This window comes from Sander vitreus, chromosome 24 (assembly GCF_031162955.1).
Source record: "Sander vitreus isolate 19-12246 chromosome 24, sanVit1, whole genome shotgun sequence".
Lineage (NCBI taxonomy): Eukaryota > Metazoa > Chordata > Actinopteri > Perciformes > Percidae > Sander > Sander vitreus.
The window spans coordinates 8540295-8557488 of record NC_135878.1 but is presented as its reverse complement, the minus strand read 5'-3'; the positions used below and the strand labels follow the sequence as shown (position 1 = coordinate 8557488).

The 17194-nt window shown below is 41.4% G+C and overlaps 1 protein-coding gene across 1 annotated transcript in view; it reads left to right on the top strand.

Moving 5' to 3' along the window:
• Window positions 1-17194, top strand: part of fam184aa (family with sequence similarity 184 member Aa) — a 51271-nt gene extending 34077 nt beyond the window's left edge. Inside the window, exons 15-25 of the mRNA XM_078243846.1 lie at window positions 4695-4809; window positions 5622-5719; window positions 8710-8863; window positions 9646-9773; window positions 9919-10103; window positions 12071-12217; window positions 12392-12509; window positions 13340-13444; window positions 14770-14895; window positions 15013-15134; window positions 17049-17194. Of these exons, the coding sequence (XP_078099972.1) occupies window positions 4695-4809; window positions 5622-5719; window positions 8710-8863; window positions 9646-9773; window positions 9919-10103; window positions 12071-12217; window positions 12392-12509; window positions 13340-13444; window positions 14770-14895; window positions 15013-15134; window positions 17049-17160 (1410 nt within the window). The 3' untranslated portion in view covers window positions 17161-17194. The remainder of the gene's footprint in view (window positions 1-4694; window positions 4810-5621; window positions 5720-8709; window positions 8864-9645; window positions 9774-9918; window positions 10104-12070; window positions 12218-12391; window positions 12510-13339; window positions 13445-14769; window positions 14896-15012; window positions 15135-17048) is intronic.

Below are 17194 nucleotides of genomic sequence, written 5' to 3'. Positions count from 1 at the left end.
ATACACATACTGTACACACACTTAAGAAGATTGTGTGTGTGTGTGTGTGTGTGTGTGTGTGTGTGTGTGTGTGTGTGTGGCATTTTAAATTAGTTCTCCTTATAGCTACAATTGCTGGAGATTTTTTGAATGGGAGTGAAAGTGGAAATAAGCAGAGGCTGCTCAGGTCAGAATTAAAGCTCTGCAGCAACAGAGAACCATTTGAGGCTGAGTTTCAAACTCAAGCACTTGTCTCCTTATTCTCATGTACCCATCCGTGCTGAGCATACTGCCTCTGGCTAATTCCGAGCCCAGCTGAGTCACAACTGAAACCTGAAAGAGGCTCGTCCTGATTTTACCAAGACGCCAATGGCCTCAGATAAACATTTTCTGACAAGCTAGAGCCAGCAACCACCAATGCCAGCTTGGCAACTTTTCGGACGCCCTCGACACCCCAATACGTAACAAAAGCAGCTGACGGTAAAACAATATGATGTAAAAGGAACTGCCTGACTTTGTGTGTAAAACGACAAAAAAACAGGATTTCCCACAGTCATACAAGAGAAACCTGTGTTTTGAGGACAAGGCCCATGTATCTGTGTTAGCTGTGTGATGGACCAATGGTCTGGCCACGGTAGTGGATAGCGATAAATCTGCAGAACATTTTCAGAAAACAGAAAAATATTTCCCTCCATAGTTTTCCAATGCCATCAGTTCAAAACCCAAAAGTCATAGATTTGCAATCACATAAAACAAGAAAACTCAGAAGGTTGTTTAAGCTCTAGCTGTGACAATAATATTTTGAAGACTGGACAGGGAGGAGGAAGCGGGCCTATATTCAATAAAAGCTATAGTGCGTAGTTTCTGTCGCCTCCATGAGGAATTCTAAGTAATGACAACAAAACTGTCGGCGCGTCCACATGATACAAGCCTTCCGTGATTGCGCACGTGCCCTCACCCCTCCTCCACACAGTTGCTAGTAGCCTAGGAGGACACGGAAGATTAAAAAAACATGATGGACTCTTCAGAAGAGGTAATCTTCACACGAGCTTCTGCGCGGAAAAGTCGCCAGACGACACAATCTTCTGAACATAGTCATACTGAGAAATCCAGAGAGAGTTGTGTGGAGCTGATAGTCCTAATTAGCTTTGTAGCAACTCATTTGGCAATGGCTCGAATGTAACAGGCGTTTATTAATATCAAAAAGTTACGCACTAAGCTTTAAACTTGAAATATAATTTCATAAAGGCTTCTATAGTGAGGCTATCTGAATCTGCTGCATTAGTTTTGGTAACCGTAATCACAGCACAAAGCGCTGCATTTCAAACTGATCATGCAGAGTGGCTGAAAATAAACATCAAACAATGTCACAGACCAAATACCTAAGGCGCTTACACCTGTGTGTGTGTGTGTGTGTGTGTGTGTGTGTGTGTGTGTGTGTGTGTGTGTGTGTGTGTGTGTGTGTGTCTGCATCTGTGATGTCTGTGTTTCATGTTCTCATCAAAGGGCTTTTGGTGAATTGTGCTTTTTTGTGGTAATTTTAGCTACATGAAGACACAGCCCTCTAAGTTATAGAGATAAATGGTAAATACATTATTTTGTGTGTATGCATAGGAGTATACTCTACTACACACCATTTTCATCTAACACTCAGCAAGAAAAAGAAACTAATAAACTAAAATGTTGAACAATTCCTGTAAAGGCAACAAACATGAAACATAGCTGGAAAAACATTTTTATGTAAATTAAAATAAATAAATAATGTAATTCAGTAAATAGTAAAATAATACATCAAGGAGTTAAAAGAATTATATAGCCACATATACAGTATATGTAAAGTAAAGTAAATATAGCGAAAAATATTAACAAGTCAGTAATCATAAGTAAGAATTAATTAGAAACAATTGTATAATCAACTAATCAACCATTTTTTTTTAAATGCCACAAATTCTCTAATTTGTAAATGTAATATCTTTGGACTGCTGGTTGGACTAAATATTTTTCACTGTACTTTGTCATGACTTATTTTCTGCCATTTTATGGATAAAACAATAATCACAATCGATAACAAAACTAATCCTCAGCTGCAGCCTTATGCATAATAATGCTCTTATTACTAGTATACTTTGTGCGTATACCTCATGCATCACTTCACATTTTAAGCTGTCGTTACTGTTCACACATGACCCATGATTGAAACTAGCAGCTGTCAAAGTGACAACTCTTGTATGATGGCTGTTCTAGCTATATTTAAATAATTCATAGAGGCACTGCTATACAGCAGATTCTCAAATAGCCTCAACCACATAGAGAACCAGGGTTTTATTTTGAAATATTAGACACATTTTGTTTTTGTATATTTTATCACATGTCAGGGAAGCGTTATTATAGACCTAGTCTCGCTTTGCCAGACCATCCACACGCTGCGGAGCGGAGGAGGGTCCGGCTAGTCCTCACAGCATTCTGGGATGGGAGAAAAACGTGCTCTAGTTTATTGGCATTTCTTTAAACCAATCACAATCCTCATGGGTGGCACTAAGCTCTGCACGGAGCCGCTTTAAAATAGTCGTGCGAGGGAAAACTCAGATTGGACAGATAGTCTAGCTAGCTGTCTGGATTTACCCTGCAGAGATCTGAGGAGCAGTCAACCATAGTCCTCAGAAATCCACCGGAGTTTAAGATTTCAACACAAAGATAGTGGAAGGAAACGGACATCGGCGAAAATACATGCATCCGGCGGAATTTCCTGCGGCACTGGAGCAATCCCGGAAGGGGAACGTCAAGTATATTGACTATTATAGGCCCCTACGCAACTTCTAGGCAAGTCCCGCCCTACGAAGCAGCCCGATTGGTTGGGGTTAGGCATTAACCTCAAGTAGTTAAGGTTAGGATAGCCGACTGGTCAGGGGATAAAAACCTGAACAAATCGGGTTTGGTTACCTTGCGGGTCTTGCCTAGAAGTAGCGTGGGTTCCATATAGAGTGTGGATCGGGCCGCACGTTAACACAGGCGCGCTCCTACATAATAAGCTTTTTTTAATTTAAAATGTTCAATTCCATATCGCGCTGATATGACTGATCCCGACCTGAACCCAAACATCATTTCTAAATATCTGTCCGACGGGCTCAGTTCGGGTATCCATCCTCTAGTTCCATAATAACGCGTCAGTGAAAGATCTCTCGTTTTTATTAGCTATTAATATGAACTTTAATGCTCCCACCATGTTAATCTGTTGTCTTTACAAATCCAAGTTAATATAAAACAACAGAGTTCCGTCATACCCGCTATTCAGGTGCCCTGAGTTTCTCTTTTTAACGGAAATACTGTTTTCATTCACTAATTAATTCCAATGGCAGCTAGTTTGCCTTTTTGGTTTTTCTCTACTGTACCTGATAAGTCTCTCTTCATCTGTGATTTCCTTAAGGGTCAGCATTGACTACAAGAAGTGTTTGAACACCCAAATTAATCCAAATTATTTTGACTTTTGAGATAAACAAGCCAAAAATGAAGCATGCCCCATTGCAAATGTGGACTCTCGTGTCTGTCGTTAGCTGGTCAAACCAAGCATCAGCCTCCAGCATTTGATTGACACAGCAAAAGAGAAATGATTTACTGGATGTATTCCCTAACTGAGTTTTTGTGTGTGTGTGGGTGGATGTGCCATCCTTATCTATAATTACTTCTTTTTCATTACAATATTTTCATTACAAGCCCCAGGCTGCTATTTGTATGTGCTGGTATGTGTGCATGAGAGAGAGTTTAATTAAGACATCAATGGTTAGATGGATGCAACTGCAGGTTGTTAAGGTATTTCCACCTCGGTAATCTTGTATGTCCTGGTATTTTTCCGTAAATGTAACAAATTATCCAATTTAACAGACACATAACGGAGACAGGAAGGGAGGATAAACTGTACAGGTCATACTTCTGTCTTTTTAAATCCATATCCAGTGTAGAACCCCACAAACTTCATCCCAGCCTGGCTCCTCATCCTCTCATTTTAAATCCATTTTACCTCGCAGTCACTATGTAGTACTCCTACAGCAAGAAATCCTGCCAGGGATTTATATGCCGGAGCTTGAGGAAGAGTGGCATGTGGAGGGCCAGAGCCGTCAGTCTGGCCTCTAAAGGTTCCAATATCTCCTCAAAACAAAACTGTTTAGTGTGCAGTGTGATGGGGATTACGCTAGTTGGCTTTATGTTATTTGGTTCTGTGCGCTGTCGCTCGTTGTCTGACAAGCTGTCAGCTCTTTGAGATGAGTGGCGAAATCTCCCAACTACAGCTCTGTGTTTGGCTCATATCCATGTGTCGATACCACCACCAGTGAATAATTGTCAAAACAATCTGTAGAAAAGATTTTTTCCCATGAGGATTAAAGAATGAATGAAAAGGCGCAGGTGGAAACACGAAGAGGGAGCGAAGATGTACTTAACGTTGACCTAATTAAATGTGTGCATTAATTAGAGCGAGTTGTTCATTTCCTGAAGATACATATTTCGTAAACGGCCGAAGCCATTTGCTCTAAAGAAGAAATTGTATGTGATGTTGCTGCACAGAAACATTGTTTTTTTTGTTTAGTGTGCAGGCACACTGACCTGTCCACATTTGCTTTTATTGCCTATACGTCTGTCCATTTCTTTACATACTTAGATTACTGTTTTGCCCTTCAGTATCAACATCTGTAACTAGTGTATATCTGCTTTTTTTCTTCCAGATCTCTCTATTGAAACAGTCCCTAGAGCTGCAGTTGTCACAGTCCCAGTCAGCTCTCCAGCAGCTGCAGTCTCAGTTTAACCAGGAGAGGGAGCTGCTGAGCCAACAGCTGAAAGGTATGCTGGCCTATGCCGCTTTCCTCTTATGCTAGGTTTATGGTCACCGCGGTGTGAGCCATGAAATGCAAATCCAACATTAGGCTTCCCGACTCATTTTAAAAAAGGCAAGAAAAAGAGAGAGAGATTTGCGCGAGCCATTGACAGTTTGTCCTGCCCCGGTTGTAAGCGACCCTGGAATTCACATTGAAATCGTCCCGTGTCCGACCCACCTCTCGACCTGGGTCGCGAGGCCAAGTCGATGGACGTGAGCGAACACTTCCAAACACAAAGTCAACCCTGGTTGAGCTCTCGGTGTGAAATTGGTATAAGGGGGAACTGCAACTCCAAGCTGGCAGCAACAGTCAATCTTCCCTTAAAGTGACATTCTTTAAGATTTTCGTTTAAGGAGAAATGGTCATTTGCAAGAGAGGAGTGGTTTAGGCGCACACAGTGAGCTGTTAGATGAGGAGCTGCAGTCAACACGCTCTCATTGGGGTATGTGCGAACCAGCACAGCTCCCAAACCAGCACAGCTCCCAACACCTCAGCAAGTGAATCAACGGGCGATGATACATTGCGATGTGTTGCAATGAGACAAAAATACAGGATTAGTTGAAATGGAAATGCTTTGTTTTTTTTGGTATTATGTGCTTTTACAACAAATTTGAGCCATCACAAAGTGCATAATATCTTATCACATTCTGCTCAGCGACTGGAACAGATTGTCATGTCATCTGTCTTGTTAAACAGAATAGAAACCCGTCTGTTTTTAAAGATACTGTGAGGTATCACAGTGTACATGTGTAGGGCTCTTTTTGTGTGTGTTTGCAGAGTTGCAGAGAGAACATCAGAGGAGAGAGCATCGACTACAGGAGGCCCACTGCTGTGCCCTGAGCACTATGGAGGAGGCCAGACAACACCAGATAAGGGTAGGAGTTACAGACACATACACACACACACACACACACACACACACACACACACACAAATACAAATACACACACACCAAGCATGTACAGAAATTGTGCATTGTACTGGCTTGGGATTTGTCACGTACACTGCATTCCTAAATCTAAAATTGAATCAAAGTCAGATGCCAAAATTAACATTTTCAGTTTTGCAGTCGTTCACAGGGGCTTTTATCCCCCTGAGCTACCCAGGCACTGTCTTTAGTTCTGGCACCTTTTTAAAGAGATATTTTGCCGTTTTAAATCCAGCTCTGTGTCATGACAGTGTGGGCAGCGTGTTTTTAGGGTGTTTGGCTCTCCTCCGTGGCACTCCTCTGCTCTTCCGTGCACTGACGCCTCGAAGGGAAGCCAAACACCGTTCATCTTAACACACTGCCCACACTGCCAGGAGACAGAACTGGTTTAAAATTGACAAAGTATCACTTCAGGCAGAATTATTTAAAAAATGCACACTTGTATGTGCCTGTTATGACAGTGTACACCTGTACAAATGTGCTTTTCAGTAGAAAAATGTGCTGCTGCTGTACTTATGTTTTACTGTGTTCTCATCTGCAGTCTGTGGTCAGCGAAAGTCTGTAAAATAGTTTCTGGTGCAAGATGAGATCCTCAGTATGAGAACTGTAAAATTAAGATTTTTCTCTTACATGTAATGCGATTTGTTGTCCTGGGATTCTCTACTCAAGACATTATCCTCAGGTCATTTCCTCTTGAGAGGAAATTATAGCCTCATATAGTTTGGAAAGTGCAGTAGTCAGTGTTGCAATTTGGACATTTTTTTCCAATTTAATCTGTAGCACATTATTTATATATGGTAGGTAAATATTGGTTGTGAGACTCTGAAACTACCAACACAATGCACAAATTGACAGTCTACAGAAATTATAGGGGAAAGCGTTTTAGTTCTAATATTATCAGTTTTAATTTAACGATCCTTCCATTCCTGCTGCAGAGAAAAATGGAGGTAAAAGATTCATGGAGCAATTAAATCAGCTGAGAACACTCTCAGCTGCTTGAAACAATGTGAAACAATTCATTAGGTTCATCTACTTTAATTTCACCCATTTCCTTGCTAAATTATATTGAAAATGAGGCAGGGTGGTAATAGCTTATTGTTGACTTTATGGTTGAATCATATAATTATATTGCAGGCATTTGATGATTTATTTGTACTACCCCATTGAACAACATAATTGTAGTACTGTGTCTATGAAGAGGATGTGTCAGGTACATCTTTTAATGTTGGTTGGATCACATAATGCACCTTATGGAAATGAGACTGTTCAGTCGGTGTGATTTCATGCATGTTAAATAAAACATACTGGGCCAGGTTTTTGCTGTTTAACCCAAGTTGGCAACCAGGCCAATCTCAGTTCTCCCAATCTCTTGTGGATTCCTTTCCGCAGGAAAAAGCATTAAAGGTCCTATGACATGCTGCTTTTGGATGCTTTTATATAGGCCTTAGTGGTCCCCTAATACTGTATCTGAAGTCTCTTTTATATAGGCCTTAGTGGTCCCCTAATACTGTATCTGAAGTCTCTTTTATATAGACCTTAGTGGTCCCCTAATACTGTATCTGAAGTCTCTTTTATATAGACCTTAGTGGTCCCCTAATACTGTATCTGAAGTCTCTTTTATATAGACCTTAGTGGTCCCCTAATACTGTATCTGAAGTATCTTTTATATAGACCTTAGTGGTCCCCTAATACTGTATCTGAAGTCTCTTTTATATCGGCCTTAGTGGTCCCCTAATACTGTATCTGAAGTCTCTTTCCCTAAATTCAACCTTGGTGCAGAATTACAGCCACTAGAGCCTGTCCCACAATGAGCTTTCCTTAGTATGTGCCATTTCTGTGTCTGTAGCTTTAAATGCTATTGAGGAGGAGAGAGGAAAAGCGGAGGGTGGGGGTGTGGCCTTGACCAACTGCCATGCTTTGCTTGTTTTCAAGCCATGATGTCTCTCTCTTTCTCATGGGGGGCCAAATTCTCTGGGTGGGCAAAGCAGATAAAGGGGAGGTAACCTTCCTCCTTATGACCTCATAAGGAGGAGATTCCAGATCGGCCCATCTGAGCTTTCATTTTCTCAAAGGCAGAGCAGGATACCCAGGGCTCGGTTTACACCTATCACCAAAAAAAAAACTCATAAAGTGACATTTTCATGCCATGGGACCTTTTAATAATGCTTCTCTGAAAAGATTACTTTTTTGTTTCAGCCTTTTTTTGTAATCTCAAACTGGAGATCCTAGTTCACACTTGTTTTCTCCAACATTTGATTATATGGTATATTAAGGCTGCATAGTGCGAGCAGGGTTTAGCATGTATAATTTACTGTACATATGTTTTGCATATAATTCACATGACTTATGAGCCCTCTCCCTGCTGGTGCCATCAACGATTCTCAGACACCAGAGATTGTGTTGGCCACCAAACAAATTCACATTATCCTTTTCCCAATCCCACTTCCATTCTTCATACTGATTTTCCTGCAAGAAATCAATTTACATTACCAATGTGAGTCGTCATAAACAGCGGCTTTCGATTGATACTGCCAAATAAACTTCACAAAGAGAAAGCTGAATATTATTCCAATAATTGTATACATGCTTAGATTTATTAATACCTTAATATATTTTCTAATGTTTTGTAGCTGTGAGCAGCTCCTCTTGTTTCTTTAATGTAATGCATTGTGGGACAAATTGTGTCCAACAGCACGCTCAATAAACAAGCAGATGAAGTCGACATACTGACTATTTACACAGCCACAGTGTTCATTTGTGCTCGTCGTTTGTCTTCTGAGTTTAATGTTCCGACAACATGGCATCATAAATGCAATGATTTCTTTCAGCCAACTCTGAAATTCCATCCATGCCAAAGCACAGGTTCTCCACAACTGTGTCACCACATGGAATAATGTATTTTTGATCTAACATGTTCTATCCCCCCCTCTCCTCCAGGCCCTGGAGGAGCGTCTGAAGCAGGAGCAGAGGGAGGAGGTCCACGCTTTGAAGGAGGCCCACAGGAGGACCTTAGACATCCTGAGACAGCAGTCGGACCAGGAGCTGCAGACGCTGCGATTTGAGCTGGAGGACGAAGGGAAAGCAAAGCTGGGTAAATGATAATACACATATACTTAATTGCTGTAGTTTAAAAAACACACAGCATGGTTTTTAAACTACAGCAGTGACGTTTGAACCCTCATCAACGATGTTTCTACCTATGGTGATGAAGTTTCTACCCTACCTGCTGTGTTGAGTCTTATTCCCGTGATGATTATAAAAAAAAAATCATTCTCCATCTCTTGACTATTAAAAGACTGGAAGGAAACCCAACCATTCATGGACAGAGACACGATGTATACCTCTGCAAGATGATTAAAATTCACGGGTTGAAATGTAAAAGACTCTTTTTTAGAAACTCTGTTATAAAGAGACTAAATCAGCAAATTGCATTTAAGAAGAATAATAAGCAATAGGCTAATCACTTGGCATAAGAATGACAACACTTTTACTCACTAGTTTTTTTGCAATACCAAGGCCTTCTGTGTTAGATAGTGTTAACAGAAGTTGTTAAAAGCTACCCTGGATTTTAATTGCACTGATCAAAGAGTTACGGACCGACTGTCTGTGGTCTGTGAACAGGTACAGCACACAAGTAGTCAAAATTGAACCTTATGTTCAATATCTGACAGAAATAGACAGCCTGCATTAAATTGCCATCATTTATGATCTGCCCTCAGTGATCACTTTAGTACACAGTCAGTTGGTTTTCATCAAACCGCCATATTTCTTCTCACAGTGATATTCCTTCCCACGATGCTGAGATGTCGCTTGTCACTTCTCCCCGATGTGTAAATGTTCACTCCCTTTAACTCCGGTGTCTCTGTCTGCCAGCATCTCTTCGTGCAGAACTGAACCACATCCATGCTGCATCAATAGAGCATCTAAAGCAGATCCACCTTAAAGAAAACACTTCCGCCAAACGAGATCTAGAGAAAGCTATGGAGCACAGTCGTCAGCAGGTAACTGCGATTCTTTCTTTTCTTATGGTCTGTTTTCTTCTTTGTTCTTTTCTTGTGTTTGTGTTTGACCAGCAGCTTCTAACTTACAACTCATTCTCTTTACGTTTCTCTGTTAATTTGTACACTGTTAATGTATTTCTTCTAGGAACAAGAGCTCCTACTTCGTATATCAGACCTGCAAGCAGAGCTGTGTTCCCGTAGCAACCGCATCACTGATCTGGACCATGAGATCCACTCTCTGAACGAGACCATCGACACTCTGACCAGAGAGCTGGAGATAAAGGGCAAAGAGGTGCTGCGGGTCCGCAGTGAAGCTAACCATCAGATAAGGTACATAACACCAGAATAGTCCATACATTTGTCAAACATCAATTTCACAACACATACTCTAAAATATGTGTTTTATATTAACGAAGGGTGCAGAACTAAACTCTGACTCAACATTAACTGACCCAGTTTTGCAGACGACTAATCCTGCACTCATGTCATATGGGAACAGCTTATGATTAAAAGCATTATGCTTTGAAACTCATTTATGCCACAACGTGTTTCTGATAAAATATATATATATATATATATATATATATATATATATATATATATATATTATTTTTATTTTTTTTAACACACATTGTAACACACACATCTAACTCTGTCAACAGCATTTCTAAAAAACAGTAGGTATAGAACCTCTGACCTGTCATTTTCAGAGATGGGTTGGTGGTGATGGCAGAGTGGATATGACACATGCCTTTGGTGTGGGAGACCTGTGTTCAAGTCCCACTGTGATATATCAACCAGTGTGTCCTTGAGCAAGACACTTAACCCCTAGTTGCTCCAGAGGTGTGCAACCTCTGACATATTTAGCAATTGTAAGTCGCTTTGGATAAAAGCGTCAGCTAAATGTCATTTAATGGGTCGGGACCATTTTATTCAACCAAAAAATGTGTTATGGCAACATACATCTTAAGTTGTGTAGTAAGAATGCATGCTCTTACATGGATACTCCAGCAATATATTATTGTACTTCCATAAAGCTAGGGGACTTAGCTTTATGAAAAAAAATGTCAAAATGAAAGCAGCAGATATCCCGACTTTTTGTCCCTTGTATGGGTCAAGCTCCTAAAACACTTGAACAGTGAGACCAGAGCACTGACTAGGGCTGCACTATATATATATATATATATATATATATATATATATATATATATATATATATATATATATTATATCGTTATCGCGATATAAACTTGCGCAATAAACACACACACATATCGCCAAAGGCTGCGACATATCGCGAAAGATACTTAGTTTTTTTTCAGTTGGTTGAAAGAGTATCGGTAGAAAACTAAACTTTAAAATGTAACTGTCGGTCTTTTTTCAGTGGTGCATTTTATGTTCAGTTCAGTGTTCAATTTGTACAATAAAAGAATATTGGAAAGGATTTATGCGACAATCAATTCTCTGTATTTTAGCAGAATACTGAAAGCAGCAGAAAGGCAGAACTGAGTACACTTGAATATCTAGCACTGACAAGTTTTTTTTACACTTGTAAAATGTCCGGCTTGGTAGGCATTTTAGTCACTTGGTCATGCAAGCTTTAGCAGCCTGTACTATTAACCTTGCCTGCAGTGATTCTGCCAGCAAAGATTACCATTGTTTTCTTGAAAGCTATAATGCGCAACTATTTTATACTAAGAAACATCCGTTACATTCAAGTCATTGCCAATTGAGTTGATACAAAGCCAGTTTAGCCTCCACAAAACTCTCTCTGTATTTCTCAGCATGGCTGTGTTTACAAAATGGTGTCGTCAGGTGACTTCTGCGCGCAGTAGCTCGAGTGATGCGTTGTACATCACTGCTGAGAAAGAAAAACAGCAGCATTCAGCTTTGGAGACAAAGGACAACACAATTACAAGATAATTACCTCTTCTGAAGAAGTTTTTTTTAATCCTCCGTGTTAGCAGCTGCGTGGAGGAGGGGTGGGGGTGGTGCGCTATCACCGAAGGCTTGGGTCATATGGATGCTCCGACAGTGTTTCCTCAATTCCTCATGGGGGTGGCAACAGAAGCTACGCACTATAGCTTTAAAGTAAACGTCCCATATGTAAATTCAGCACCCTCTTCATGACTTCCTTCCACAGTAACCATGGATACCATTTCTTTTTAGCATTACAAGAGAGCCCACGTAGTAATGTGTGTAACTTGTGATATTGTCCATGCATCCAACACACATTACATGACTTACTGTTTCCTCGCGGTTTATTGCTTAGTATTGTCTGTCTGTCTCTGCTGCAGGGCCCATGAACAAGACCTTTCAAAGAGACATGAGAGGGATCTGGGGGATATAAATATAATCCATCAAAGAGAAATACAAATCATGCTGGCTGACTTCAACAAGGCCCAGGAGGTCCTCAAAGACAAGATCACTGCGCTACAAATACTGTGAGTCACAGAAAAGTGTGATTACGTCTGTTGTGTTGCTCCTTTAGGCTGCCACGCTTTCAGGATTTTTCATATAGTCTCTCAGTTGTCTCTTTTTCTGTCTCTGCTTTCTCCTTGTAATGCTATCTACCTACCGCCCTACTTTGCGTATGTACGTCATGTCTGTTTGTCTAGGTTGGAGGGGACAGAGGACAAGTTAAGACACAGAGAGAGCCGACCAGAAGACCTGCATGTCATAGCGGAGCTCCGAGAGATGGTCACCGAAAGAGAAGCACTGGTGAAAAAGCTGGTGGTGAGTACACGGGGTGGCATCTGGGGTGGGGAGGGGGTGATATCGTCGGATTGTTGGTGTTGTAAGAAGAGCTGCTCCAAAGCTCCAAGCAAAAACGAGTATCACAACATCCACAGAAACCCAACTCCATCTTGCAGCATAATCCTTTTCTCTGCTGTCCGTGTGTACCACTCAAATAAGATTTCTTATTTTTTAAACTGCAGTCACAGATATCGCCGGCCGACATCGCAACTGTTGCCGGCAGACATTGTCATCTGGAGCGGACAAAGTCATTCCAGTCAATGTGCTCTGCGGTGTCTGTGTCATCAAAGATGGTTTCCCGGAGAAACACTCACCACCTTGTATGTTTTTTGGTATTCAAAAAGATGGAAAGCCACTCCACTGTGTATAGAATGAATAATGTCTTCATCTGACAAAAAAAAGTTGATTCTTGACTTATTCTTGAGTAGTTTGACAGAATCCTCCACCATCTTTGCTCAGTAAAAGAAGCTGAGCCAACCGCATCTTCTTCATATTTGTCTTGTGATGAATATTAAAGACAGTAAGATAAAGTGTCCCTGTTAAAAAGCTATATAGCAGACCTGGGGTTAAGATCATGTTGTAAAACTATAACTAAATACAGTACACTGCTTAACTCAGTCTTTAGGCACAACACACAAGGCCATGTGTGTTGGTTTATGCAAGTTAAAGGCCCTGTTCCAATGGCCGCCCTTTCTTCCACTGTGAAAACATTTGGCAGCCACATTTTAAACATACAAGGGGGTGAGAGATTGATACTCAGAAAACTTGGGTGGAGTATCACTTTAAAACGTGCGTCGTCTCTTTCATAGGACGACAAGAAGTTCTACCAGCTGGAGTTGGTCAACCGAGAGACGGGGTTCAACAAGGTCTTCAATTCCAGTGCCAATGTTGGTGTAATCAACCCTCTTATCAAGGTAAGTGGTCTCATACCCAGAAGCCCTTGTCAGTGTGAGTGGCATGGCTGTCGAGGATCGTTTGGGTGTTTATGACATCATCGGCCCCCTTTTTTGAGGGGTGGTTGTATGAAGGCCACTCAGCTCAGACAGGTGAAATCACAAAATCCCCACACAACAAACATTAGTCTGGTACACACTGTAATCCTTGATTTTCTTTTTTTTATTCGGATATGTTAAAACATTTTTTATTTTATTTCATTTAAAAGCTGCTGCGTGTGTGAACATTACTAACAGCCTCATAAAGACTGATTGATATCTGTGCACAAAGCTGCTCATCATCCTTCTTGTGTGCACACAGCTGTCATACATACTGTTTGATCCTGGGAGTCATTCAGAAACCATGCTTGATTTCAGCATCATAACATCAGTCCTCTCCTCCTCCTCCCTCCTCCTCATGCCACTGTTGCTCACTGTGGGTTGTTCGGATTAGATAACATACACATCCTCGGTTCCCTTTCTTACATTTCAAAACTTGGTGAAACGGTGTGCAAGATTAGAACATTTTTGACTTTGGCAACTCCGAGTGATAGTGTCAAGAGAGTGTCAGTGAAGGCAGCAGTACACCTCTCTTCGCCCAACAAATCCGCATTTTAGGCCCATTTGTGCCAACGCAGATTTTTCTACCATTTTTATTTCTTGCAAGATGCCTTGTACTCTTCTACTTCAACAAATGTCATCCATTTTCACTGACTTTTTGATATTCTACCATTGCTAAATTGTGTTTTTTTGATCAGTTGCAGTCCTCTTGAGTTGGGCAATTGACTACAGTGATTGTCCAATCATAACTTACCAACTGTAACTAGGCACGTCAGGTCTGTCAAGCTTTGGATTTCTCTACATGCGGAAGCGATGTGCATGTGGCTGTGGTGAGAGCGATACTTTAGATGTAAAGAGTTTGGATGGTCTATTTGAACCTTTTCAAAATTGTAAGGACTGGAGGAAACTGTGTGTTTATCTTCATCTAAGCTGCAATCGATAGCATGTCCAGCTAACCAAGCGTAACTTTAAGGCCAGGGAGGGTGTCATTAGCTAACTGTGTGAGGGTTACAGGTTACATTAGAAAAAGCCCAGTTCAGGACTGGCACATACTGTACACTGTGTTGTATTCCCCCACTGTCTGGAAGTCGGTCCTGGATGCTTCTATACCAGAATGTAGGCTAACGTTAGCGACTCTGTCCTGCTCTTCATTGGATTTTGGGCGGTTTACTTTTGCTACAAACTAAATGCATTCCTCTAACACGGCATCACCTTCCCCAACCCTGCCTTTCTATGTGTGTCTGTAGTTAAAAACAGGCAGCCAATCAGATCACCGCTTCACCAGCTTTTCTAGCCAGTCAGCTCTCCGATTGGTCGGCCCTCCCGCCATGAGTCATGAAGGAGAAGAAGAGGAGGGACGGGAGGTGGAGGAGGTAGGACCAGGTGGCCGCTTTGTGCCTCCTCACTCCCCCCTCCAGAGCTCCCTCCCCAGACCTCTTGGGAAAGCCCTGCCACTGTTCAGCCCTCTTCCTCTTTCTCCTCTTCCTCAGCATCCTCTTCCTCTTCCTTCTCCTCATCCTCCACATCATCCCATGCCAAGCCTTGCTCTTCCTCATGCTCCTCATCCTCAGGAATCCCTGGTGCATCATCAGGGCCTGCAAAGCTTTAGGAGGTGAGAACCAATCTGTCTTCTTGGCACTGCTGCCCTCGGTTCACTTTCACTTCACCTAATTCAGGTAGCGAATTACGTGATGTTTGCTGCCCGCACTGCAGTGTTGTAGTACTCAAGATCGGTCTTGGTCTTAAGACCACTTTTTGAAGGTCTCTGAATCTACCGCATTTTTACTGAGTCTTGTCTCAGTCTCGGATAAAGAGGACTCAGGATTTTATTTCAAGACCGGTCAGGACCACAACTGCAGGGATATCACTAAATTGCCTGTGCATTGGCTAATTGTATGTGTTAACATCATTACTGCGATTGGATGTAAAACTTCCTTCTTCAAATGCAACCAATAACTTGACTCATTTCTAATTTGAAATTTGTTATCCGCCCCCTTAATAAGCACCCCCAAGAAAGTGAATGCGGGAGACAGAGAAGCTCTGGCTGTCTGCCACTGGTCTTGGTCTTGGCCTTGACTCGGTCTCAACCCCTCAAAGTCTTGGTCTTGACTTGGTCTCGATACACCTTGGTCTCAGTTTAGGTGGTCTTGACTACAACACTGCCCCAATGTCTGTATCTCTCACCTCACTCCTTAGTTTGTCTCCATTCAATCCTCACTCCTCTTTCTCCCCCTTATAAAAAGGGAGCCAGCCCTGAAACTTTGCAATTACAAATCAGTCTCATTGGGACTTCAAACGCAAAGAAAGTGAGTGATTTAAAAGCACAGCAGTAACTTAGAAGTGCAAGTTGCAAATGTGGAACCTTTAAGATAACGCTTTGGTGCTTTGTGTTCTCCCAGCAAACAGGTAGTGGACACACAGTATACGAGGAGATGAAGGAGAAAACACTAGGAGGTCTGCTGCTGAAAGATGTAAACTGCAAACCAGCTGAACCAAACAGTTGGTTTAAAATCTGAATGTTCAGAAAAGCTGATTTCAAGGGGAGAAACGCTTTGTTAGTCAGTTTTTTTTTTTCTCATGTTTTTTAGGTGTTATTTTGAAGATGAGAAACAGTTTTTTCTCACTTTCCCTACATCTCTTCACCCTCTACTCTTTTTAATCTCTGAAGCAGGGTCAAATGTAAGCTGGGTTTAGAAACTGGATGAAAGCTTGCTGGTTGTGGTTTGATCCCAAGCTCCTGCTGTGCATGTGTCAAAGTGTCCTTGTATGTGGGGGGAAGAACAGTTTAAGGCCCTGTAAGGTCATCTATTGTGGACATCACACCAGCCTTCACTTGTTTGGTATCTATTACAAGCACTCACTGGATCTCCCTGATTACACTCTGGTACTGCCCTCAATCACTACACACAGGGGAATCTCACTTCTGTTGGTGCCTACTAAGCTATAGGGCTGGGACCATGTGCTTTTGTTTCGATTCTTTCTCGATACATGGGTGCCGATTCGATTTGTATTGCGATTTTCGTTCATTGGGATTCTAGAAGTAAAGCGATTTTTCTTTTCCTTCTTTAACAAAAACAACAGTTGAATAATAAACTTCTAGAGACGATATACCAGGAGACATTTCTAAAAACTAATTGTTTTCTAAAAAGAATGCCCATCACATGTCAGTCACTCTGACATTTATTTAATTTGTAAAGAAGAACATAACGTGTTTTCTGCATTTTCTGCTTTCGGTCTGTTTTGCTGGAAACGGACATGATGTAGTCACAGTCGGCGGTACCGTGTAAACAGAAAATATTTAGATGAATCATTGGTATACAAAATATTGATTCTAGGGAAAAGAATCGATTCTAAAAATCACCATACATACGATTTTTGATTTATTTATTTTTTGCAAACCCTACTAAGCTACCATGCGTGCCTACTAAAAATGTGTGTATCTGATTGTACACATCTGTATGTTCAGTTTGAGTATCTCTGTCTCTTCTCACCATCCTAACAGACCTGTTTCTCTTCCGTCCCTCAGCCTTCCTGAGGCCTACGCCACGACACCATCTGACGGGAGGGGGGTGGAGGCAGGAAAACGCAATGAACATGTAAAAGAAGAGGAGCTGTACGCCCAGTACTTCACTTTCTGACCGGCAAAAAAATAAAATTCCACTTCTGTCAACA